Genomic DNA, 27,631 nt, shown 5'->3' with positions numbered 1-27,631 from the left:
GTTTATTGATGTAAACCCTCATAGATTAAGCTATTTTGAGACTTGGGGCAAACAGTCACCACTTTGCAATAGGTTTGGAAAAGATAAAGTATTTCGGCACTTGCTTTGCCACAAAGCATTCGATGGTCTAAATTAGAGCTTCATAATGCCTTCTGAAAGGAAAAACAGACGTCCTGTCATTCCTCTGGGTTTCTGGATATGGCACCAATGTGCACAACGCAAAGTGTAAACAGATGTAAATAGTGAGGGAGGAGGCCAAGCCAGTGTGTTATTGCACACACTCCCCACAGCCTGATCAGACTCAGGCAGCCTCTCCCAGGGGCTGGCAGCTGACATTTCCACTCAAATCCTGGACTCTTGGCATCACCAATATTTACTTATGGAAATAAAGGGGTGTGGCCTTGGCCGGAGAGGCGGGTGGAGGAGGGGTCTGGGGCCTAAGGGGCTCTGACTGCCTCACAGCACCAGAAACCTTCTCTGCTGTGATCATTAACCTTTCTGGAGAACACAACAAGCTGTGCTCTGAGGTCTGTCTTTAGAATGTGAGGAGAGCCACACAGATACCACACAGACTATTCAAAGAGGGGTTACCTTGTGAGCTTTAGCTCCACTGTGGATTGGCAGAAAAATGAGATTTCACCAGTTCTTTCTTCTATTTGTTATTTTTATGTTGAGTCTTCTACTTATCCACGGACAAAGACAAGGTAGGACTTTGCCCATTTGTAACGGAGTAACTTGATTTCATATCTGTTTGTGTGAATGGGCTTCTGAGCCTGACTGTGTTTCTGCTGAAAATCACTTAGATGTGTGCTTGTTGGGGATGGGGTGGGGGAGGGGGGAGGGGGGGTGGAAGGGAGGGTCGGTGGTTGAAAGGGGTTGGGAGTGAGTGTGTAGGAGTTCAGAAGTATGTTTTCTATCCTATTAGGTCTGTTATTTGGATATTTTAAAATAATAGCTGGCTTTTAAAATGATGACAAATATTCTACCACTGTTTTTTCTAAATTCAAAGAAAATCGATCCCCAAACTATCATAGTTACATTGTCCTAATAAGTAAAAAGAGTTATTTCTAGATATATAGTTAGATGTGTCACTTTAAAAAGTGCCATTTGTAGTAGTAGTATGCTTATAGAGCCAAACAAACAAACAAACAAAAAGTCAAAACTGTGTATGGTCAGGATAATATTAAATTACTTGACACATTTTTCAAAGATTATATCTGTTCTGTTGTTCTTAATAGGAACTTAGTAAACAAAGTTATTTTAAAGTGTTTTTACTTCAAAACTAAACATCTAGGAGTTCAAAGCACTGGCAGATTAAAAAAAAAATAAATTAGACAGTTTTTTAAGGAAAAAAGCCAAACCTAATTTAAATAGAGAGATGATAACATAGAAATCCAAATATGTTAGATTATTTCCTTGATAATATACTTATCCATTTACAACAGAAAATGGTGCATAACTAATTAAACATTCAGTTTCTGCCTTTTAGTTAACCAGAAGTTTGATCACGGAGATTAGTTCAAATGAGGTCTCTTGATCTGCCCTTTTTACATAAATAAGAAAAATGTTTCAAATTAGCAACTCTGGAAACAGATGATCCCTTCTTACTGTTTATAGCAATTGAATTGCTATTCAAATTGTTTCCCCTCTAAAATTAGAGAACAATTTGGAAAATATTCTTGTGAAATATTTGTGCTTAATTCACAACATAAACTAAAAGGTCTAGGAGTATTTAGAAAGAAGTCATGTAGGAGGAGAATTTTACTATTAGATCCCAGCATCAATATAAACTGTTAGGAATACCTGCCATGCATTTACACCCCATTAATTTTTTACATCACAATCATATATGAACAGATAGCAGATAATCACAGCATAATTTGGATCCAGAATATTCCCTCACAATCTTCAGATTAAACAGCAACTAATTTTCTGTAAATGCTCTAACATTTTCCTTCCGCCCTCCCCCTCCCCAGCTAATTTGGCAATGAGAAGAAAATTGCACAGACACAACTGCCTTCAGAGGAGATGTATGCCTCTCCATTCACGAGTGCCCTTCCCCTGAGGTATTTCTAATGGAAAATGGTTTTGGCAATGTTTACATTTTGGCAATGTTCCAGATCAGCTATACCTGAGAATGTTTGTTCATATTTTGAATATGTGATAATGACTTTACTGTGATGTCCCTTGAAGTAATGCATACTATGGTTTGCATACTAACAGAGAAATGAAATGATATTTAGGAATTGCTCTAATAATTTGATGGGATGGATGAGGAAAATGTAGGAAAATCTTGATAACTGTTGAATCTGAGTGATAGTTATATGAGGATTAATACTATTTTGTGTGTTTGAAAATTTTCATAATTAAAAAATCAGGCAGCAGGAGAATTTAGTTAATAATAGATGTATCTGTAACTAGTGTTTTGAAAAAATCTGAATATCTCCCTATGTTATTCAGAACAAGCATATTTCCCATGAACACCATTCTAGGCTTGAAAACATTCAGACAACTTTTCCCAGCTCCATCAAATGGATGATGTATTACCCTCAATATTTAGTAGTATATTCTTCCTGAAAATATTTATTTTCAGATATGAAATCAACTTAATGACATAGCAGTTTTCCAGCTTCACTAATAGAATTAATATTGATGGTTGCATTTTTAAGGATATACTCTGAATAGAATTTTGTTCCTGATTTTACACCACCACCATCACCAGTAGTGTTGTTTGAATCAGTTAACTTCAAACATCACCCAAGTTTAAATAACTTCATACAAAAATAAGAAATTGACATTCCATTGTAATTATTTTAAGCTCTTCAATTCTAATGAAGTATATCTTTTTTTAAAAAAAAGTCATAGAAATTTCCTTCAGCCTGGTTAACATAACACAGGCAATTGCTAAATTAGTCTATTAATTTGGCCTGTGGACTGGAGCATTTATGGCACTATTCATTCAGGGGAATAATGGTTGCTGTTCAGTTCAGTCACTCAGTCGTGTCCGGCTCTTTGCAATCCCATGGACTGCAGCACGCCAGGCCTCCCTGTCCATCACCAACTCCCAGAGCTTACTCAAATGCATCTCCACTGAGTGGGTGATGCCATCCAACCATCTCATTCTCTGTTGTCTCCTTCTTCTCCCGCCTTCAATCTTTCCTAGCATTAGGATCTTTTCAAATGAGTAAGCTCTTCACATCAGGTGGCCAAAATATTGGAGTTTCAGCTTCAACATCAGTCCTTTCAATGAATATTCAGGACTGATCTCCTTTAGGATGGCCTGGTTGGATCTCCTTGCAGTCCAAGGGACTATCAAGAGTCTTCTCCAACACCACAGTTCAAAAGCATCAATTCTTTGGCCCTCAGCTTTCTTTATAGTCCAACTCTTACATCCATACTGGAAAAATCAGTATGGATTACTGGAAAGACCATAGCCTTGACTAGATGGACCTTTGTTGCCAAAGTAATGCATCTGCTTTTTAATATGCTGTCTAGTTTGGTCATAACTTTCCTTCCAAGGAGTAAGCATCTTTTAATTTCATGGCTGCAGTCACCATCTGAAGTGATTTTGAAGCCAAAAATAAATAAATAAATGATTGCTGTAGCTAATATGTAATACATGCTTTTCAAACCAGTGAAGACTGTAGTAGAGCATTACATAAAGAAAGAGCAGTTCAGTAATAAGCATTTATCAAGAGGGCTGAGATAAAAAGCCAAAGTCTCTACACCTGCATCTGTAACAAGTTACTCTTTACTATCAAAATATGAAAAATAAATTTGGTGGCAAAATCCAGAAAAATACAGGAGGAAGTTCTTGATCAGCCAATTAGTAGAAACTAAAGCATGCTTTAAAAGTTTTTTATATATTAAAAATCCCTTGGTGTGTGTTGATAATGAATTTCAGTCTCAAATAAATAATGGTAAAATCTGTGCTTAGAAGGAATGGAAGTTCAAGATTTTTCCAGGACTTTTTGAAAGTAACAAGAGGCGTCTCACAGTAGCCAGGAAATTCCTGCATGTTCAGGAAAAGATGCCTCACAAATGCAAACAAAAGCCCTTTAGTAAGTCACAGGTTGTATTGGCTTTCTCCACAAACCACCTGCCATAAAAACTAGGGCTGTAAGTAAATAAGATAGAGTAGTGAAATTTGAACTGTCAAAGTTAAGGAAGATTTTGACCTGTAAACTAAATCTGTAAACCAAAGGGAAACCTAAGTTGAAAGCCATATAAAACATTTAATAATGGCAATACTTTACAAAAGGTAGGTAATCCTTTTAAAGAACTGCTCATGTTACAGCATCCATTTTCTCAGTGTTTAGGCTAGTCCTGCGTTTAAGCTATAGTTCTTTGAAGAATGTGTAAAAGTCACATTTTGGAATCCAGTGATAGTATAACAGCCAATGAAAGAGAAACATTAAGATAATTTCCCCGCGGGAAACTATATTCAATATCCAGTGAACCATAATGGAAAATAATGTGACTAGAAATATATATATATTCCATATATATATATATATATATATTCCTGAGTCACTTTGCTGTACAGCAGAAATTAAAACAGTATACACCAACTATACTTCAATAATTTTGTTGTAAAAAAAAAGAAAAAAAAAGATACTTTCCCAAGATCTTGCCAAACCAGTGCTCTAAGTGTTGTCTTCAGGTTTCATAGCCTGATTCTCACTATCCTGAATATTTGCATATTTTTCATATGTCTTACAACAAAGATACTTTGACAACTGGATAAAATGCTATAAATATTTGTAGTGGAACTCTGAGGCTGAACTTTCCTTCACTGGTCCACTTTGTTTTCTACATGCTTTAGATAAAATCACCTGTCTTTCCTTGATTCGGTTAGGGTTAAGGAAGATTGTAAAAGGACAGGTCAAGTAAACAGTTGACTTTGAATTTTTACAAATTAACCCTTTAGAGTGGTTTAGACTTTCAGCTCACTTGATGGGAAAGCCATGTTATCTTCACTCTATTTTTGCTTCTTCCAGAGTCTTTTTCAAAGACCCCCAGTGAGATAGATTTCCTAATAGTTGAGTTAATTAAATAAAAAATTAATATAGTTAATTAAATATAAATAAATAGTTAATTAAAATAGTTAATTCAATATAAAATTTATTTTCTTGATATTCTTTTTTCTCAAAAGTACTTTGGCAACACTTTCAGCTGTAAGTGAATTAGAGTGAAGGAAAGCAAAAGAAGGGTGTCAGGAAATCCAAATTCAAAGGTTGATGTGAGCGCTACAAAATGAAAATGAGGTAGGGGCTTTGGACTCTTGATATCCACTTCCAACAGTGTCATCCTGCTATAGGCCTGATTTTATTGATAGTATATGCAAAGGTAACTACACATCTTGTTAACACATACTTTTTCTAGCTTTTTAATAATAATTATAATATATATTCATGGTGTAATATTTTTTTCTAACAGTCTGGAAGAATATCAAATCAAAAGTAAAATACTTTCACACTCCCTTATCATCCATGCTCTTTTCTCAGAGGTAATGGCTATGAAAATAGTTTTGGTAAAGCTAAATTAACACATTAAAGGTAAATTAACACATTAATTTAAACTGAGACCCTTGATTGCCATCCAAATACAAGTGTTTATAGTTCTGTATTTTTAATAAAACAGTTAATAAAACTGCTTTTTAATAAAACAATTTTATTGAATCATAGTTGATTTACAATAGTATGTTTGTTTCAGGTGTATAGCCAAGTGATTCAGTTATAAATTTTTTTCAGATTCTTTTCCATTGTAAATTATTATAAGCTACTGGATATAGTTCTTTGTTGCTTATGTATTTTATGTATAGTAGTTGCTTCTGTTAATCCTCATTCTCCTCATTTTGTCCCCCATTTGTAAACCATAAATTTGTTTTCTATGTCTGTGAGTCTATCTTATATATATAGGTTCATTTGTATTATTTCATTCCACTCCCACAGTGGGGCTTTGGTATGCTTTCTCCACACCCAAATACTCTTGTGTGTGATCAACTTTGGTTCTGTTTGCCTTATTCTTAATCACTTACAGTCATGGGCTTCTGATCCCCCATCCACGTCTACCAAATCTCTGTTCTACCTCCAAACCTTTCTGTCTTGTGTGGCCCTTCTCAGTCTTTGGCTTATCCAAAAGCCAACTTCTGCCTTTAGCACGGAATCTCCACTTCAGTGGAGCACTTTGTCTCCACATTAGCAGGGCTCTCTGGAAATAACTCTTCTTACTTTTGGGTATCTCTCAATTGCATCTGGTTATATTTCAAACCTTTAATGACCTCTAGTTCCCTTTAACTTTTTGAAATCCTTATCCAACTCACAGCAAGAGATAATTCCTCTTCCCAGAGAAAATGGAGATAATTAAGGTTCAAACTGGACCCTGCCCTCAAACTACATGCATCTACATCTGCGTAATGTCCTGTTTTCCCTTCCTGGCCTTTCATTAAGAGATTTCTCTCTTGGTTATGGGTAATCTCTTCATATCTCAGGAACCTCGATCCAACAATTACTCCCTTTCTTCCCCAGCAGATTCAATATGTTAAAACTGATCTATTTCATCTTTTTAAAAAAAAAGAAAAAAAGGTGTGCCATTTATCCCACGGTGCTCTTTAGTGACCAACCCAGGTTGTTTTCTGCACAATCAGATTTCTTGGAAAAAGTGGTACTTCCTTTTTTCCCATTTAGTTTCAATGCACTGCTCCTGTAGCATTCTGGGAAAGGTCTCTAGTGACTTCCTTCTTCTTGAATCCAATGAATACATCAGCTGTCTCTGCGTCAATAATAGAATGAACTTTCCTTGGTTTCGGTGATACCATGCTCCTTTTTGACCATCTCTGGAATAAATCACTCTGCTTTTCAGGCCCTGTATAGGGTGTCCAACTGCCTATCTGGAGCCACCGCAGCTGCCCTGCAGAAACTTGAAGCCCATGGCCATAGTAGATATATAGATATAAGCCATGGCTTCTGCAAAGCTATTCCTATAACTCAGCTCTCTGTTCCAATACCATTCATGTCATCAGGAAGGATTTCCCTGATGATATTTTATGTAAAAAAGAAGTACCAAAATAAAATCTTAAAACAGTTCTTCACCCTACCCAAGATACTTCTGTTTTCCTTTTATTGTTTTTCTCCATAAAACCTAATGCCATGTGACATACATAACATATATTTACTTTGTTGTTTGATTAGTATCTTCCTCTCTTGTTGGAATGTAAGTTTCATGAGAACAGGAATTTGCTCTGGTCATAGCTATATACCTGGTAACTGTCATCAACTCTTCAGAAATATTTGATGAGTTATTGAATGAATAGCTAAAAATAGGTTATTTAATTCTTCTCACTCAAATATTTCTCCTTTGTTCTCCAAATTACCATGTATTAGGCACTGTGCTGTGAAATATACATGTAACTGTCCCAGCCTAAACTTCTGAGCACAGTGCCCCAGTGTTCAGTTCTATGTGATTGCCCAGGCTTTCATTTCTACTTGATAACCTGCTTCTTCCTTTATCTCTGTGACTATCTCAGTGCCTCTTATAACTCTCCAGCATGACTTCTACACCTTAACTACTCACTCCAGCCTCCAGGTCTCTTTCTAGAAAGTCCATTTTTTGTTTTATCATATGGTCTTTTTAAACTGTAATGTCATACCTTATGAGCTTGATTAAAGTGTCACACCTTGATTAAAATCCTTAACTGTCTGTAGCCTTCAGGAGGCTGAAGTGAGAACTTCCATAATTTAGCAAGCATCACTTTACAAAAGGTATCTTTCCAGGAGCACCTCTTCTCCCTTGTCCTCTCTCAGAGTGGGTAAGAGTTAAGAAGGGACTGCCTGAGTTCTAGCTCTGGCCACACAACTCATCCCTTGTGAGCCTCCCTTCACTTTCAGGCCTGTAAAATTAAGCTAATAAAGGCATGTACCTTATCATAACCATACCTACTACATAGTAAGTGTTAAACAGATAATAGCTAGAACTGTTACCATTACTTTAAAGTCAGTCCATTCTTCACATCTTACTTTATAGTTACACTTCTGTTCATTTATTCTTTTCCTTACTATCAAGTCATGCTTTGAGACACCTTCCCTGGTTTTGATACCTCCTACTGATTTTATTAAGTGCCCATTTTTTGCTCTCAGCACTGTTTGTGTACTTTTGTCAAAGTACTGGACTCACTGCATTGTAATAATGTGTTAACTGACTGGACTCCTTCCCTCCCCCACCACCCCATGGTGAAATTCTCTGAAGGCAGAGTGTGGGTATTCTGACTTTGTTAAATTAACATCTGTTAAGTGGGGGCACAGTACAGAATAGTGAGCCTTATTTAAACAGCTGACCACAGATATGTTGAAATAGAGAAGTTTATTACTCACAGGTCTGAAGCAAGCACCCAGCATGCCTCAAGGGGCCACATGGGAAAGTAATTGGCAGAATGCAGACAGAGAGAAGGGCCGTCATGCATGCATATGGTGGTTTGCTTTGGATTCCTAGGCAATGGGTCAAATTGACTGATCAATTCAGAACAAGAGTGAGGTTTTGGTCTGCCACAGGGGGTCTTATCTAAGAGGCACATACATAGGTAAACAGACCCTAGGGGCAGGGAGGGTGTTGGTCACAAGGGCTATTGGGAAATCACCTCAGGAACTTCCATCTGCTTGTGATCTTTCACTACTATCCAGGGCATGCACTTCATTCAGAGTCTGATACTGGTTTAAGGCCCCCACACATAATGCATTCCTGGCAGCAATACCATGGGTCTAAGGCAATGGCACCCCACTCCAGTACTCTTGCCTGGAAAATCCCATGGACTGAGGAGCCTGGTAGGCTGCAGTCCATGGGGTCGCGAAGAGTCAGACACAACTGAACGACTTCGCTTTCACTTTTCACTTTTCACTTTCATGCGTTGGAGAAGGAAATGGCAACCCACTCCAGTGTTCTTGCCTGGAGAATCCCAGGGATGGAGGAGCCTGGTGGGCTGCCATCTATGGGGTCACACAGAGTTGGACATGACTGAAGTGACTTAGCAGCAGCAGCAGCAGCAGTGTTGCTAGACTGTCAACATTCAGTTCAGTTCAGTTGCACAGAGGTGTCCAACTCTTTGTGACCCCATGAACTACAGCACGTCAGGCTTCCCTTTCCATCACCAACTCCCAGAGCTTACTCAAACTCATGTCCATTGAGTCGGTGATGCCATAAAACCATTTCATCTTCTGTTGTCCCCTTCTCTTCCTGCCGTCAATCTTTCCCAGCATCAGGTCTTTTCCAATGAGTCCATTCTTTGCATCAGGTGGCCAAAGTATCAGAGTTTCAGCTTCAGCATCAGTCCTTCCAATGAATATTCAGGACTGATTTCCTTTAGGATGGACTGGTTGGATCTCCTTGCAGTCCAAGGGACTCTCAAGAATCTTCTTCAACACCACAGTTCAAAAGCATCAATTCTTTGGCCCTCAGCTTTCTTTATAGTCCAACTCTCACATCTTTACATGACTACTGGAAAAACCACAGCTTTGACTAGATGAAACTCTGTAGAAAAAGTAATGTCTCTGCTTTTTAATATGCTGTCTAGATTTGCCATAGCTTTTCTACCAAGGAGCAAGTGTCTTTTAATTTCACAGCTGCAGTCGCCATCTACAGTGATTTTAGAGCCCAAGAGAATAAAGTCTGTCGCTGTTTCCATGGTTTCTCTATCTATTTGCCATGAAGTGGCAAATAGTGATGGGACTTGATGCCATGATCGTAGTTTTCTGAATGTTGAGTTTTAAGCCAACTTTTTCACTTTCTTTTTCACTTTCATCAAGATGCTCTTTAGTTCTTCTTCACTTTCTGCCATAATGGTAATATCATCTGCATATTTGAGGTTACTGATATTTCTCCCAGCAATCTTGATTCCAGTTTGTGCTTTGTCCCACTTGGCTTTTCACATGATGTACTCTGCATATAAGTTAAATAAGCAGGGTGACAATATACAGCCTTGATGTACTACTTTCCCTATTTGGAACCAGTCTGTTGTTCCGTGTCAAGTTCTAACTGTTGCTTCTTGACCTGCATACAGATTTCTCAGGAGGCAGGTAAGGTGGTCTGGTATTCCCATCTCTTGAAGAATTTTCCACAGTTTCTCCTGGTCTACACAGTCAAAGGCTTTGGCGTAATCAATAAAGCAGAAGTAGACATTTTTCTGGAATTCACTTGCTTTTTTTATGATCCAACAGATGTTGGCAATTTGATCTCTGGTTCCTCTGACTTTTCTAAAACCAGCTGGAACATCTGGAAGTTGATGGCTCACATACTGTTGAAGGAAGCATGTCTTGGAGAATTTTGAGCTTTACTTTGCCAGAATGTGAGATGAGTGCAGTTGTGCAGTAGTTTGAGCATTCTTTGGCATTGCCTTTCTTTGGGATTGAAATGAAAACTGACCTTTTCCAGTCCTGTGGCCACTGCGGAGTTTTCCAAATTTGCTGGCATATTGAGTGCATTACTTTAACAGCATCATCTTTTAGGATTTGAAGTAGCTCAACTGGAATTCCATCACCTCCACTAGCTTTGTTTGTAGCAATGATTCCTAAGGCCCACTTGACTTCACATTCCAAAATGTCTGGCTCTAGGTGTGATCACACCATTGTCATTATCTGGGCCATGAAGATCTTTTTTTATAGTTCTGTGTTTTCTTGGCACCTCTTCTTAATATCTTCTGCTTCTGTTAGTTCCATACTGTTTCTGTCCTTTGTTGTTCCCATCTTTGAATGAAATGCCAAACTGAACTTTTGCTTCCCTACATCTATGCTGTAAGTGTCTGCACTTCCAGGTATGGCTCCGTCATCTTACCAGGTTCAAACTCTGCCTCTCTCCCCTAGGATTCTCTTCCATCTCTATTTTCTGTATGAGGCCCACGCTGATCCAAATAGTTTGAAATAATTTTCCACTCTCAACAATCACTATATTTTTACCAGTAGTTATTTAAAGGAATTTATCATATTCTACTTTATTTCATCAAATCATTAATATTGGAATACAAGCTCATTGACGATAAGACTTGGCCCCTAACATTTAGACTATAATCATCTATAGCCTGAAAGTAGCTTCAAGTATAGAGAATTCTTGAATGGAGTATAATATCTGTAGAATGTCTTGCTCAAAACTAAATATAATATAGAAAATTACTGTATTCTTAATCATAGCCCAGTTGAAACTGTTTACCTCAGACTGGGGCTTGAACCCATGTGCTAGTACTTGAATCCAGCCAAAACCCAGCTTGAGACTCGAAGCCGTGTGGCCATGACTTGAACTTAGCCAAAACCCGCAGCACCTTGTTTCCTTTATTAGGAAGCTCAGGTTCTTGATGTCTCATCACAGAAAGAATTCAGTGAGAGAAAAAGTGATACATAAGAAGATTTATTCAGATTCAGAGAGAAGCAAACTCCACAGACCTCTGTGGCATTGTAGAGGGCAAGTGCAGCTGAAAAATGTGGCATGTGGCATGTGGTTAATTTGTATGGGCTGAGTAATTTAATATGCTAATGAACAGGAGGATTATTCCAACTATTTTGGGGGAAGAGGTGGAGATTTCCAGGAATTGGGCCATCACCCATTCTCTGGTCTTTTGACAGTGCCTTGTATCTGTCATGGTACCTCTGGATGTGTCATTTAGCTTGCTAATTGAGGATCAAAGTCTAGTCAAAGTCGAATTGGCTGCAATTGGACCCTTTGATTCTAATCTGTTTATGTTGTGTCCTTGGGCTATGTCATTCTTCAAAAAGTCGTGCCCTGTCCCTTTCCCTCCTGTTACAGTGTCCAAGAATCATGTCAGAGAAAATCTTTAAAGTTCCTAATTTACTGATGATATCAAGCTCTTTTATAAAGACCCTGATGCCTTAATGATAATGCATACAATGTACTGAATTTATAAATATATAAAATATAGTAGTTATATATATTATTATAATAAATGTTTATTTCCCTATATGAAAAAATATATATATATGATAGACTAAAGCCTAATTTCAGAGTTTTCTTCACTTTGGAAACTGCTTCCTCATTACAAAGTGTATAATAATTCTTTTTGGAGATATTTGGTTAAAGTAGCTATTCTAGGGACTTCCTTAGTGGTCCAGCAGTTAAGACTGAACTTTTAATGCAAAATGTGAGGGTTGCATCCCTGGTCAAGGAACGTGGATCCCACATGTCTCATGGTGCAGCCAAAAAATTAAAATGAAAAACAAAAAATAGAGTACCTGTTCTCTATCATGTTCAGGAATCTAAAATATCTTTGTAGCATAACTTTTTTGTTCTCTGTTATTCAATTAGTGATATCAGTTAAAATTTATTATTACATAGCAGTAATATATTTGAAAAATATGCTGTTCTTAATAGCAAAAGAGTATTTAAGTGACTTGAGAAAAACTTTTTATTAACAACTTTTTATCAACACATTTCACTCTTGGATGTATTTTTTTTTCTTTTTAATAGTGATGTATGGTATTAAATGCCACAGTTCTCTTGACATTATCATTAATATCAAAATATTAGATGAATTCTAAACTTTCCTGATCTTAAAATTATAAGCAGTTATCAACAGAAACTGCAGCCTGGTTTGCTGCAGTCCTTGTGGTTGCAAAGAGTTGGACACAACTGAGCGACTGAACTGACTGACAGATCAAAAGAAATGTTCCAGATCTTTTCAGTGTATCTACAGTTCCTCAGAATATTGCTAATTTATAAATAAAACCCCTGATAATATTTTAATTATAAATTAAATCCTGTTACCACTCAAAATAAAATAACAAGGCAAACCACATATCTTCTGCTTTGCTTTGTTAAAATTCTATTACAGAAGAAAAATAAGCAGAATATACAGTCTTTCCCAAGGATTCCTCTACTGATTTCAGCCCTGCACACCTGTTGTCATATCCAGAGCTTGGTCACACACTGTCACTATTCCAACCTCATTCCAATGAAGCATTGACCATTGACTGGTCCCTTTCTTTTGCTAAGATTATATAATTCATTATTTCCATAATTGCTGCCAATATTACAGGTTTTCCTGATGCTCTGTCTTCATCTCATTGTTTTGGAAGAATTCTGAAGTCTTCAGACAGGCATTTTATTACTGTTGGAGAATATACAAGCAGTCGGATTGGAAATGCTTCAAATTCTTCATCCAGTCCCAAATTGTCTGGAAAAACCTGCATTTCTGTGGTCAACTTGCTGCATTGCACTCCACAATAACTGTTTCTAACTTTTTCTACTCACTTTAAGTTTTAGACCATTATTTTAAAGAAGATGGCCTTGCCTCATATCATAGAGAAAAGAGAAGTCAGCACATGGTATATCCCTCAGCTTCCAAGTATAAAACAAGACTCCTACCTAATCTAGTCCCCACTCTACCCACACCAACCCTCCTTTTCCTCTATGTGTCATAGAAGGTATTACCTCCATCTATGCATGGATCCCTTTCCTTCTGACTTTCTCAGGAACCTCAAACTGCCGCATCTTCTCAATGAGAATAAGAAAAGTTTATTTATTTAGAACTTGCTATAGCAAGGGAGTCAATTACTGTCACTCTTTGTCTATTATGAATAATTCTGTTCTGGACATTCATGTACAAGTTTTTGTTTGTACATATGTTTTCAGATATTTGGGGTATATATCCAAGAGTGAGATTGTTGGATTATATAGTGTTTCTATGTTTAACTTATAGAGGAACTGCCACAATGGTTGCAGCAATTTATATTCCTAACAGCATTATATAAGGGTTCCAATTTTTCTATATTCTTACCAATAGTTGTTATTATAGCCATAGTAGTGGATGTTAAATGATGATTAACATTACAGTGATTTTGATTACATTTCTCTAATGATTAACCATACTGAGCATCTTTTCATGTTCTCATTGACCATGTGTCTATCTCCTTTAGAGAACTGTCTATCCAAATTCTTTGCACATTTTTTTTTCAATTAACTTACTTGTCTTTTAATAGTTAAGATGTAAAGTTCAGTTAAGTGCTCAGTTGTGTCCAACTCAATGCGACCCCATGGACTGCAGCATGCCAGGCTTCCCTGTCCATCACCATCTCCTGGAGCTTGCTCAAACTCATGTCCATCGAGTCAGTGATGCCATCCAGCCATCTCATCTTCTGTCATCCCCTTCTCCTCCTGCCTTCAATCTTTCCCAGATCAGGGTCTTTTCCAGTGAGTCAGTACTTCACATCATGTGGCCAGAGTAGCCTCAGCACCAGTCCTTCCAATGAATATTCAGGACTGATTTCCTTTAGTATTGAATGGCTTGATCTTACAGTCCAAGAGGCTGTCAAGAGTCTTCTCCAATACCACAGTTCAAAAGCATCAATTCTTCGGCACTCAGCTTTCTTTATGGTCCAGCTTTCACATCCATACTTTTATATATTTGAATACATAGCCCTCATCAGGTACATGATTTGAAAATTAGTTTCTTCCATCCTATTAGCTGTCCTTTCATTTTCTGTGTTGTCTTTTGAGCACAAAAGTTTTTAGTTTTGGTAAAGTTCCATTTGTCTATTTTTCCCCCCTTTGGTTGTTTGTGCTTTATGTGTTGTATTAAAAATACCATTGACTAATCCAAGGTCACAAATAATTTATATTTACATTTATATTTCCTTCCAAGAGTTTTATAGTTTTGTCTTTTATATTTATGCCTGTAATATTTAGAGTTAAATTTTGTGTATGGTGTGAGGAAGGGGTTCAACTTCTTTTGCATGAAGATATCCAAATTCTCTAACACCATTTGTTGAAATTACTATTTTTTTTTCATTGTTTTTTTTTTCTAATTTTATTTTTAAACTTTACATAATTGTATTAGTTTTGCCAAATATCAAAATGAATCCGCCACAGGTATACATGTGTTCCCCATAACATACCATTTCCAGCATCATGCATCGAACCTGGACTGGCAACTCGTTTCCTATTTTTCACCCACTGAATTACCCTAGCACTACTGGCATTAATGTCAAAAATCTGTAGACCACAAATGTAAGAATTTATATCTGGACTTTCAGTTCTGTTTCATTGATCTGTATGTCACTCCTTGAATTAATCCTATGAGTCCTATTGATTATTGTAATATTGTAGCATGTTTTAAAATCAGAATGTGTGAGTCTTCCAATTTTGTAGTTATTCAAGATTGTTTTGGTTATTCTAGTTCCCTTGAATTCCCATACAGATTTTAACATTAGGTTGTAGTTTCTGCAAAAAGTCAGCTGTGACTTGGATAGCAGTATGTTTAATTTGGAGATCAATGTGAAAAATATTGCCTTTTTTTAAATTAATGAATTAGTTTTTGGACAGTGTTGGCTATTTGTTGCTGAAGGTGAGCCTTCTCTAGTTGTGATGAGTGAACTTCTCATTGCAGTGGCTTCTCTTGTGGAGCATGAATTCTAGGTGTGCAGGCTTCAGTAGATGTGGCTTGCAGGCTCAGTTGTTGTGGCACAGGGCTTCATTGTACCTATCATATGCTAAATCAAAACAACAACAAAAATCAATAATTTAAAAAGACTGAAATCATCAAGCAACTTTTCCAACCACAATGGTATGAGACAAGAAATCACCTATAAGAAGGGGGAAAAAAAATGCAAGAAACCATAATTGCCTTCTCCAATAAGCATATGTAGGTTAAACAATATATGACTAAGCAAACACAGTTAGTCACTGTTGAAATCAAAGAGGAAAATTTAAAATACCTTGAGACAGAGAAGATGGAAATGTAATTATCCAAAATCTGTGGGACATAGCAAAAGCAGTTCAAAGAGGGAAGTTTATAGTGATACAAACCTACCTCAGAATCAAGAAAAATCTCAAGTAAATAATCTAACATTATACCTGAAGGATTTAGAAGAAAATAAAAACCCAAAATTAGTTGAAAAAAATGAAGAATAAAAGTAGAATAAAGATTGGGGCAGAAATAAATTAAATAGAGACAAAATTTTTAAATAAAAAAGATAAGTGAAATAGATTTTTTTAAAAATTAATAAACATTTAGCCAGACTCATGAAGGAAAAAACAAAAAAATAAAGAGGGCCCAAATAAATAAAATTAGAAATGAAAAGGTAGCAGATACAACCAACACCACAGACAGAAATACAAAGACTCATAAGAAATTACTATGTACAATGATACTCCAATAAAATGGTCAACGTGGAAGAAATGTATAAATACCTAGAAATGTACAGTCTCATAAGACTAACTAAATAAGGAAAAATAGAAAACATGAACAAACTAATTACAAGTAATCAAATTTATCAGTAATCAAAAAACTCCCAAAAAACAAAAGTCTAGGACCAGAGGCCTTCACAGGTGAATTCTACCCAACAGTTGAAGAAAAGTTAACAACTCTCTTCTCATAGTAATCTAAAAAACTGAAGAATAAACACTGAAAATCCTTCTATGAAGCCATAGTATCATCAGTTCAATTCAGTTCAGTCGTTCAGTCGGGTCCGACTCTTTGTGACCCCATGAATCGCAGCACGCCAGGCATCCCTGTCCATCACCAACTCCCGGAGTTCACTCAAACTCAGGTCCATCAAGTCGGTGATGCCATCCAGCCATCTCATCCTCTGTGCTCCCCTTCTCCTCCTGTCCCCAATCCCTCCCAGCATCAGAGTCTTTTCCAATGAGTCAATTGTATGAGGTGGCCAAAGTATTGGAGTTTCAGCTTCAACATCAGTCCTTCCAATGAACACCCAGGACTGACCTCATTTAGGATGGACTGGTTGGATCTCCTTGCAGTCCAAGGGACTCTCAAGAGTCTTCTCCAACAAAGCATCAGTTCTTCAGCGCTCAGCTTTATTCACAGTCCAACTCTCACATCCATACATGACATTGGAAAAACCATAGCCTTGACTAGACGGACCTTTGCTGGCAAAGTAATGTCTCTGCTTTTGAATATGCTATCTAGGTTGGTCATAACTTGCCTTCCAAGAAGTAAGTATTTAATTTCATGGCTGCAATCACCATCTGCAGTGATTTTGGAGCCAAAATAAATAAATAAATAAATAAAGTCTGACACTATTTCCACTGTTTACCCATCTATTTACTAAAGTCAGAAAAAGACACCAAAAGTTAAATAATTATAGGCCAATATCACTAATGAACATAGATGCAAAAGTTCTCAACATAATATTAGCAAACCAAATTCAACAATCTAGTAAAAGGATAACACATCATGATCAAGTGGGATTTATCACAGTGATGGTTCCATATCCACAAATAAATCAATATAATAGAACTGCATTAACATATTGAATAAAAATTGTATGCCTTTCTCAATAGGTGGAACAAGAGTTTTTGACAAAGTGCAGGGTATATTTTTGATTAAAAGTTTCAAAAGAGTGGGAATAGGGAGAACATACCTAAGCATAATAAAGATCATATATGACAAAATTAGAGCTTTTCCTTTACAGTGAAAAGCTGAAAGCATTCTTCCAAGATCAGGAACAAGAAAAAATTGCCCACTCTTGCTAATGTAATTCAACATAGTATTAAAAGTACTTGCCACAACACTCAGACAAAAAAAGAAATAAAAGGATTCTAATTTGGAAAGAAATAAATCAAACTGTTACTGCCTGTGGATGAGATGATGCTATATATAAGTAGTCCCCAGCCATTGTGGCACATGGGATGGGTTTTGTGAAAGACAGTTTTTCCATGGACTTCAGGTGGGAGGTTTCAAAATGATTCAAGTGCATTACATTTATTGTGCACTTTATTTCTATTATTATTATGTATAAAAATAAAGCTCCACCTCAGATCATCAGGAATTAGGTCCCAGAGGCTGGGGACCCATGCTATATGCAGAATTCTAAGGATATCATAAAAACTACTAGAACTCATCAATTAATTCAATAAAGTAGCAGGATACAAATTACACAGAAATCTACTGCATTTATATGGGTTAGTAGACGGAGAAGGTAATGGCACCCCACTCCAGTACTCTTGCCTGGAAAATCCCATGGACGGAGGGGCCTGGTGGGCTGCAGTCCATGGGGTTGCTAGGAGTCGGACACAGCTGAGCAACTTCACTTTCACTTTTCACTTTCATGCATTGGAGAAGGAAATGGCAACCCATTCCAGTGTTCTTGCCTGGAGAATCCCAGGGACAGGGGAGCCTGGTGGGCTGCCATCTATGGGGTCGCACAGAGTCGGACACGACTGAAGCGACTTAGCAGCAGGGTTAGTAGAAAGAGAAATTACGGATACAATCCTATTTACAATTCCATCAAGAATGAACTACCTAGGAATAAATGCAAGTAAGAAGGTAAAATCTATATTCATAAAACTATAAGATATTGATTAAAAAAAAAAGTAAAGATTAATACAAATGAAAGATATACCATGTTCATGAACTGGAAGAATTAATATTGTTAAAGTTACCACATTACCCAAGAGAATCTACAGAGTCAATGCAATTCCCATAAAATACCAATGGCATTTTTCTTACGAATAATTCTAAAATTTCTATGGAAATGTGAGAAACCCTAAATAACCAGAACAATCTTGAGAAAGAAGAAAATGCTTGCAGATAATGGTTCCTGATTTCAAACTCTATTATAAAGACACAGTAATCAAAACAGTATAGTAGTGGCACAAAAACAGACACATAGACCAATGGAACTAAATAGTGAGGCCAGAAATAAACTCATACACGTATGACCAGTTAATCTACAATGAAGGAGGCAAGGGTTTACAATGGGGTAAAGAGAGCCACTTCAACAATTTAGGAGAACTGGACAGCTATATGCAAAAAAATATACTATTTTTTAAATATACTATAGTCAAAAAAAGGAATATACTACTCTAAAAAAAAAAAAAAAAACTACTTTTGACATCATATAAAAAATTAACTTAAGTGTAAGGCCTGAAACCATAAAACTCCTAGAAGAAAAAAATAGATGGTATGCTCTTTGACATCAGTCTTAGCAATATTTTTTTGGATCTGTCTCCTCAGGCAAATGCAACAAAAAGAAAAATAAACAAATGGGACCATATCAAATTAAAAAAAATTTGCACATTGTAGGAAACTATAAACAAGCCAAAAATATAGCCTACTCAATGGGGGAAGATATTTTTCAAAGGATAATGCAATAAAGGGTAATATTCAAAATATACAAAGAACTCACAACTCACAACAGAGTGGTTCCAAATAGGAAAAGGAGTATGTCAAGGCTGTATATTGTCACCCTGCTTATTTAACTTATATGCAGAGTACATCATGAGAAACGCTGGGCTGGAGGAAGCACAAGCTGGAATCAAGATTGCTGGGAGAAGTATCAATAACCTCAGATATGTAGGTGACACCACCCTTATGGCAGAAAGTGAAGAGGAACTAAAGAGCCTCTTGATGAAAGTGAAAGAGGAGAGTGAAAAAGTTGGCTTAAAGCTCAACATTCAGAAAACTAAGAATATGACATCCGATGCCATCACTTCATGGGAAATAGATGGGGAAACAGTGGAAACAGTGGCTGACTTTATTTTTTGGTGTTCCCAAATCACTGCAGATGGTGATTGCAGCCATGAAATTAAAAGACATTTACTCCTTGGAAGGAAAGTTATGACCAACCTAGACAGCACATTAAAAAGCAGAGACGTTACTTTGCCAACAAAGGTCCGTCTAGTCAAGGCTACGGTTTTTCCAGTAGTCATGTGTGGATCTGAGACTTGGATTATAAAGAAAGCTGAGTGCAGAAGAATTGATGCTTTTGAACTGTGGTGTTGGAGAGGACTCTCCAGAGTCCCTTGGACTGCAAGGAGATCCAACCAGTCCATCCTAAAGGAGATCAGTCCTGGGTGTTCATTGGAAGGACTGATGTTGAAGCTGAAACTCCAGTATTTTGGCCACCTGATGCGAAGAGCTGACTCATTTGGAAAGACCTTGATGTTGGGAAAGATTGAAGGCAGGATGAGAAGGGGACAACAGAGGATGAGATGGTTAAATGGCATCACCGATTCGATGGACGTGAGTTTGGGTAAACTCTGGGAGTTGGTGATAGACAGGGAGGTCTGGCTTGCTGCAGTTCATGGGGTCACAATGAGTCAGACACGACTGAGCAACTGAACTGAACAGAACTGAACATACAACTCAACGTCAGAAACAAAGAAAAACAAATAACTTGATTAAAAAATAGGCAAAGGACCTGAATAGACGTTTTTCAGAAGATATACATATATAGCCACATACATATGAAATGATTCTCAACAGTCTCCAATAATCAGGAAATGCAAATCCAAACCACAATGAAATTTTACTCCTAAGTGAAAATTAGTTATATTTTGCTCTACCATATATTTAAAATGCATTGCTTTTGTTGTCATTCAGTCACTCAGTTGTTTCTGACTCTTTGTGACCCAATGGACTGTAGAATACCAGGCTACTATCTCCTGAGTTTGCTCAAACTCAACCCCATTGAGTCAAAGATGCCACCCAACCATCTCATCCTCTGTTGCCCCTTCTATTTCTGCCCTCAATCTTTCCCAGCATCTGCGTATTTTCAAATGAGTCAGCTTTTTGCATCATGTGGCCAAAATATTTAAGCTTCAGCTTCAGCATCAGTTGTTCCAATGAATATTCAGGGTTGATTCCCTTTAGGGTTGACTGGTTTGATCTCCTTGCTATCCAAGGAACTCTGAAGAGTCTTCTCCAGCACCACAGTTCAAAAGCATCAATTCTTTGTCTCTCAGCCTTTTTTATTGTCCAGCCCTCACATCTTCGATCCCTGGGTTGGGAAGATCCCCTGGAGAAAGGAATGGCTATCCGCTCCAGTGTTCTGGCTTGGAGAATTCCACGGACCGTCTAGACCATGGGGTCGCAAAGAGTCAGGCACAACTGAGCGACTTTCACTCTCACATCTGTACGTGACTACTGGAAAAACCATAGCTTTGACTATATGGACTTTGTAGACAAAGTAATTTATCTGCTTTTCTTCCAAGGAACAAGCATCTTTTAATTTCATGGCTGCAGACACCATCCACGGTTGTTTTGGAGCCCAAGAAAACAAAATCGGTCACTGTTTCCCCATCTGTTGCCGTAAAGTGATGGGACTGGATGCCATGAATGTTGAGTTTTAGGCCAGCTTTTTCACTCTCCTCTTTCATCTCATCAAGATGCTCTTTAGTTCCTCTTCACTTTCTGCCATTAAGGGTAGTGTCATCTGCATATGTGAGGTTACTGGTATTTCTCCCAGCAATCTTGATTCCAGTTTGTACTTCATTGAGCTTGACACTTCTCATGATGTACTCTGCATGTAAGTTACATAAGCAGAGTGACAATATACAGCCTTGATGTACTCCTTTCCCAATTTGGAACCAGTTCATTGCTCAATGTCCAGTTCCAACTGTTCCTTTTTGACCTGCATACAGATTTCTCAGGAGGCAGGTAAGATCGTCTGATATTCCCATCTCTTGAAGAATTTTCCACAGTTTGTTGTGGTCTACACAGTCAAAGGCTTTAGCATAGTGAATGAAGCAGAAGTAGATTTTTTTTTCTGGTATTTTCTAGCTTTATCTATGATCCAACAGATATTGGCAATTTGATCTCTGGTTCCTCTGCCTTTTCTAAATCTAACTTGTCCATCTGGAAGTTCTCAGTTCACATACTGTTGAAATCTGGCTTGAAGGATTTTGAGCATTGCTAGCATGTGAAATGAGTGCAATTGTGCAGTAGTTTGAACATTCTTTGACATTGCCCTTCTTTGAATTGGAATGAAAACTGACTTTTTCCAGTCCTGTGGCCATTGCTGAGTTCTCCAAATTTGTTGGCATATTGAGTGCAGCACTTTAACAGCATCATCTTTTAGGATTTGAAATCGCTTTTTGACCTGCATACAGGTTTCCTAGGAGGCAGGTACGGTGGCCTGGTATTCCCATCTCTTAAGAATTTTTCATAGTTAGTTGTGATCCACACAATCAAAGGCTTTAGTATAGTCAATGAAGCAGAAGTAGATGTTTTTCTTAAAATCGCTTGCTTTTTCTATGATCCAGTGGATGCTGGCAATTTGATCTCTGGTTCCTCTGCCTTTTCTAAATCCATTGCTTTCTAAGTCTAATGCATTACTAAGTGCTACTGCTGCTGCTGCTAAGTCGCTTCAGTCATGTCCAACTCTGTGCGACCCCATAGACGGCAGCCCACCAGGCTCCCCCATCCCTGGGATTCTCCAGGCAAGAATACTGGAGTGGGTTGCCATTTCCTTCTCCAATGCATGAAAGTGAAAAGTGAAGTGAAGTCACTCAGTCATGTCCAACTCTTCACGACCTCATGGACTGCAGCCTACCAGGCTCCTCCGTCCATGGGATTTTCTAGGCAAGAGTACTGGAGTGGAGTGCCATCGCCTTCTCCATACTAAGTCCTAAGCAATAGTCTAATAGTACTAAAATTAGTACTATTCTAGTACTAAATTGTCTTATAGTACTAAGATTCCTCAGGACCATTTTAAAAAATTGAAGTATAAAAATAGAAAGCCCAGAGATAAATCCATGCACCTATGGACACCTTATCTTTGACAAAGGAGGCAAGAATATACAATGGAGAAAAGACAAATCTCTTTAACAAGTGGTGCTGGGAAAACTGGTCAACCACTTGTAAAAGAATGGAACTTTCTAACACCATACACAAAAATAAATTCAAAATGGATTAAAGATCTAAATGTAATACCAGAAACTATAAAACTCCTAGAGGAAAACATAGGCAAAATACTCTCTGACTTAAATCATAGCAGGATCCTCTATGACCCACCTCCCAGAGTAATGGAAATAAAAGCAAAAATAAACAAATGGGACCTAACTGAACTTAAAAGCTTTTGCACAAGGAAGGAAACTATAAGCAAGGTGAAAAGATAGCCTTCAGAATGGGAGAAAATAATAGCAAATGAAGCAACTGACAAAGAATTAATCTCAAAAATATACAAGCAACTCCTGCAGCCCAATTCCAGAAAAATAAGTGACACAAACAAAGCATAGGCCAAAGACTTAAACAGATGTTTCTCCAAAGAAGACATACAGATGTCTAACAAACACATGAAAAGATGCTCAACATCACTCATTATCAGAGAAAATCAAATCAAAACCACAATGAGGTATCATATCACGTCAGTCAGAATGGCTGCTATCCAAAAGTCTACAAACAATAAATGATGGAAAGGGTGTGGAGAAAAGGGAACCCTCTTACACTGTTGGTAGGAATGCAAACTAGTACAGCCACTATGGAAAACAGTGTGGAGAGTCCTTTAAAAACTGAAAATAGAATCACCATATGACCCAGCAAGCCCACTGCTGGGCATACACACTGAGGAAACCAGAAGGGAAAGAGACACATGTACCCCAATGTTCATCGCAGCACTGTTTACAATAGCTAGGACATGGAAGCTACCTAGGTGTCCATTGGCAGATGAATGGATAAGAAAACTGTGGTACATATACACAATGGAATATTACTCAGCCATTAAAAAGAATGCATTTGAATCAGTTCTAATGAGGTGGATGAAACTGGAGCCTATTATTCAGAATGAAGTAAATCAGAAAGAAAAACACCAATACAGTATACTAACGCATATATATGGGATTTAGAAAGATGGTAACAATGACCCTATATTCAAGATAGCAAAGAGACACAGATGTAAAGAACAGACTTTTGGACTCTGTGGGAGAAGGCAAGGGTGGGATGATTTCAGAGAATAACATTGAAACATGTATATTGTCATATGTGAAATAAATCACGAGTCCAGGTTCAATGCATGAGACAGGGTGCTCAGAACTGGTGCACTGGGATGACCCTGAGGCACAGGATGGGGAGGGAGGTGGGAGGGAGGTTCAGGATGGGGAACACATGTACATCCGTGGCTGATTCATGTGAATGTACAGCAAAAACCATCACAATATTGTAAAGTAATTAGCCTCCAGTTAAAATAAATAAATAAAAAATAAAATTACAAAATTGAATTATAGTTTATGTATGTTACAGGTATACAATATACTGATTCACAATTTTGGAATTTTATGCCCCATGTATAATTATTATAAATATTAGCTATATTTTCCTGTGTTGTACCATATATCTTTGTAGTTTGCTTTATACATGATAGTTTGTAACTCTTGACCTCCTTATCCCCACCTTGCCCTTCTCTGCTTCCCTGTCCTCACTGGTAATCACTAGTTTGGTCTCTTTATCCATGAGTTTGTTTTGTTGTTGTTGTTATATTCACTAGTTTGTTGTATTTTTTAGGTTCTACATATAAGTTATATCATACAAAGAAAAGACAAAATGTTTGTCTTTTTTGGGGACAATTTTATGAGTTAGATAAAATACACCTAGTTAAGATTTGGGTCCTGATATCTTTGATTTGATCCCAGTAACTTTCTTAGCGGGTGTAAGTATTAGGATCAATATCCAAAATGTTTTTTAAAAATAGTTAAGACTACCAGTGTGGGTCACTGAGTAAAGAAAGTTTATTAGATGAAAAATAATTTAACATAAAACCCTCTTTAATAGCATAAGTTCAGACTTCTAAAGAAATACAATGCTGTATTTATATTGAAAGGTAAGTAAATATGAAGTTAATTTCAGCACTAAAAAACCTTAGCAAATTTTCATAATTAATTGGCTATAAAAAGAAATTAAGAATGAGTAAATTGGTTTGCTGGATAACGTTTCTTATTATATGTTTCTTTCTCCTTTGCTTCCAAATACAGATCTTCTCTATCTAACTTCACTGAGTCTGTCAGAAGAAGACTGAAGGAAAAGATACCCACCCACATAATACTGTGATTGTTTAGAAGTTCCTGTATGAAAAGAAGTTGTTTGAAAGCACCTGGCAGTTTATTAGTTTCACCTGGATTCCCTTCTGCCTGGTTCTCTTGTAGGGAGAAAATATCAAATTCAAATGCAATTCCAGTCTGAAGTATAATTACTTGCTTGCAGAGCAAAATTGTTTATCTTTTTCTGCACATTGTTATTCTTACTTGGTTTAAGAAGAAAAACCGTTTAATGTTTTAGAACTTTATAATAGTAAAATATATGAGTTTAGAATTGTTCTTTCCTAGTCTTAAAATTTTCCAAAGGTATTAAAATTACTTTGTATATGTATGAATATTTTTTTAAAAAATCCTAAATTTGAGATCAATTGCATTGACTATCTGGTTTTGCAGAATAAGGAGAAAACAATTAGTTAATTATTTATATAGAAACACTAAGAAATAAACTTAATTGCTGCCAGTTTTATGTAATAGGCTTTAATGTTTATGAATGTATTTTTTTACTTTGAATATAATATCCATTTAAACTTGTAAAAGAAAGTCTGAAATACTAATTGTAGCTCATTTTATATTACAACCAAAGTGTTCATTTCTGAACCTGTTCTTCAACATGTCATCATAAGAAGCCAGTGTTTGATTTCTTTTGAAATTCTGTTTAATGCTCTTTTTCTTCATTTGTATAGATAGCTTCCTAGAAAGGCCAACTAAGAAGTGACATTTAAAATACACTTATGCCAATGAAGTCTCAAGCAGAGCAATGTTTATCAGTACACATCACTCTGTTGGGCTTTATATTAGTATTATCAACTTGTAGTGGTGAGGCATGTAAATAAGATATCAGAAGGAATTCAATAATATGATATCCCAAGAAAGGCACTATCCTAGGTCTGAATTGTATTGATAATTAGTTGTTCTCAAGTTAAGTATACTTTTAATTTGTATTTATCAAAGACTGTTAGCTCAGTGACATATTTTACAATAAGTTAATTCTAGGTATGAAGCTTACCTATTCATGTCTTGACTATAAATTTTACTTTGTAAACATTCTAGAATGGGAGAATCCATTAACCCTTAACCCCTATTTGCCAAAACAGAAGATTGGGATTTATATATAAAGATTTTGAAATAGAAATTATGATATGAAAATTTGTCTCCCTTTCATAGCTTATTCACAGTGTTTTGGTGGCTAGAAGGTGCTTATTAATATTACTGTTATTAAATTTACACACAAAATATTTTTATGAAATGTGTTATTAAATTATTTAAATTATATATTTGGGGGAAACTCTAAATTATTTTCCAATGAATTAGAATTCCTTCACACAAGTTCATTTAAGTAGAAACATAAGCTATTAACCATGATATTTATGTTTAAAACATATATGTGCTTGTTTATGTAATTTGTACAAAAAAAAGAAAAGATTCATACAGTTCAGTTACATCTCATGGAATATAAGCCATACTTCTGCAAGTACAGATTCTCACATTCACAGGAAAAATTGAAAACCAGTCATAATTAAATGCTTATAGATTTCTACATATACAATTTCAGTAATTGTTTAATAAAACACTCAGCGATTTGAGTGCCTAGTTGACCTTACTTGTATAAGTTCCAAGTGTTGAACATAGCATGGTTTTCTTGATACTTGTCTCTTTTTTCATTGTTCCTTTTCATTGGGACATTTATGACTGATCATACCCTGCCAATGGAGATCTTTTACTTAATTCAAGATTATCAGAGGAAAGGCAAAGTTCCTCTCAAAATTTATAAAAATCTCAACTAGTGGTATTTATGTTGAAGGTGGCATACTAGAACAAGTCTGTGGCAATAGAGCTGTACTTTATTCTTTACTGGCAAGATGAAGGGCAAACCATAGGAGTGTCAAATACATGTACTTTAAACTCTACCTTCCCTGTGATTTGGTGTTTGTTTTATTTTTCTCTTAAAAGTTCTTTGCAATTTCTAACATTTTCAGAAGACAAAAAGAAAATGTATACAGTTTAATCAAGATGGCTAAGGAGATCAGAAGTAACTGTGCCACCTCAATTTAGGGTCATGGGTGAGTCAGTGAAGTGGAGCAGATAGAGAGTAGTGTATGAAAGAAAAGTTGTAATCTCTTCTTTCTTGGTTCAGTCCTTTCTAAACTCTCTGAAATCAGTGAAGGTTTTGGTTCCTTCATCATTTTCACTTTCCTTCACAGAGCCAGTGATCATGTCACATGTCCACAGTGCCCAGGGTCACCCCACCACCCAGACCCAGTACCTGGGCTCACACGTCAAGTCTTCAGGGTTACCCCCTCCCAGACCTTGTACCTAGGGTCACATGTCCACAGTCTCCAGGGTGTCATCCCACCCCACCCTGTATACTGGTCACATGGCCACATTCTCCATGGTGACACCCCACCCAGACACTGTACCTGGATTTTAATGTCTGCAATATCCAGGGTGACCCCCAAGACCATATACATGGGATCACACTTCCACAGTCTCCAGGGTCAGCCTCTTCCCAGACACTGCACTTTGGGTCACAAGTCCATAGTCCCCAGGGTGACTCCTCCCTCCCAGAACCTGTACCCGGGAATATGAGTACACAGTCTCCAGGGAGACTACATCTCCCAGACCCTGCAGCTGGGGTCATATGTCCAAAATCTCCAGGGTGTCCCACATCCCAGGCCGTGGCCTTGGGGTCATTCGTCCAGATTCCAGGGTAAACCCATCTCCCAACCCTGTACCTGTGGTTGCACATCCACACTCCCTAAGGTGACCCCAGCTCTCAGACCCTGCACCTGGTTCTCACATCCAGTCTCCAGGGTGACTCCCCTTCTCAGACCCTACACCTGGGGACACAGGTCCACAGAATCCAGGC

At 37.2% G+C, this 27,631-nt stretch overlaps 1 protein-coding gene across 1 annotated transcript; it reads left to right on the top strand.

The window, feature by feature from the left end:
• APELA (apelin receptor early endogenous ligand) lies at positions 1-26,672 on the top strand. The gene is made up of 3 exons (XM_061419250.1): positions 1-704; positions 1,977-2,066; positions 24,703-26,672. The coding sequence occupies exons 1-2, from the start codon at positions 629-631 to the stop codon at positions 2,063-2,065; spliced, it is 165 nt and encodes a 54-aa protein (XP_061275234.1). The 5' UTR covers positions 1-628; the 3' UTR covers position 2,066; positions 24,703-26,672.
• The last annotated feature ends 959 nt before the right edge of the window (positions 26,673-27,631 follow it).

The sequence above is a fragment of the Bos javanicus genome, chromosome 6, assembly GCF_032452875.1.
Source record: "Bos javanicus breed banteng chromosome 6, ARS-OSU_banteng_1.0, whole genome shotgun sequence".
Lineage (NCBI taxonomy): Eukaryota > Metazoa > Chordata > Mammalia > Artiodactyla > Bovidae > Bos > Bos javanicus.
The sequence above is the reverse complement of the archived record's forward strand: the minus strand, read 5'-3'. Positions and strand labels throughout refer to the sequence as shown.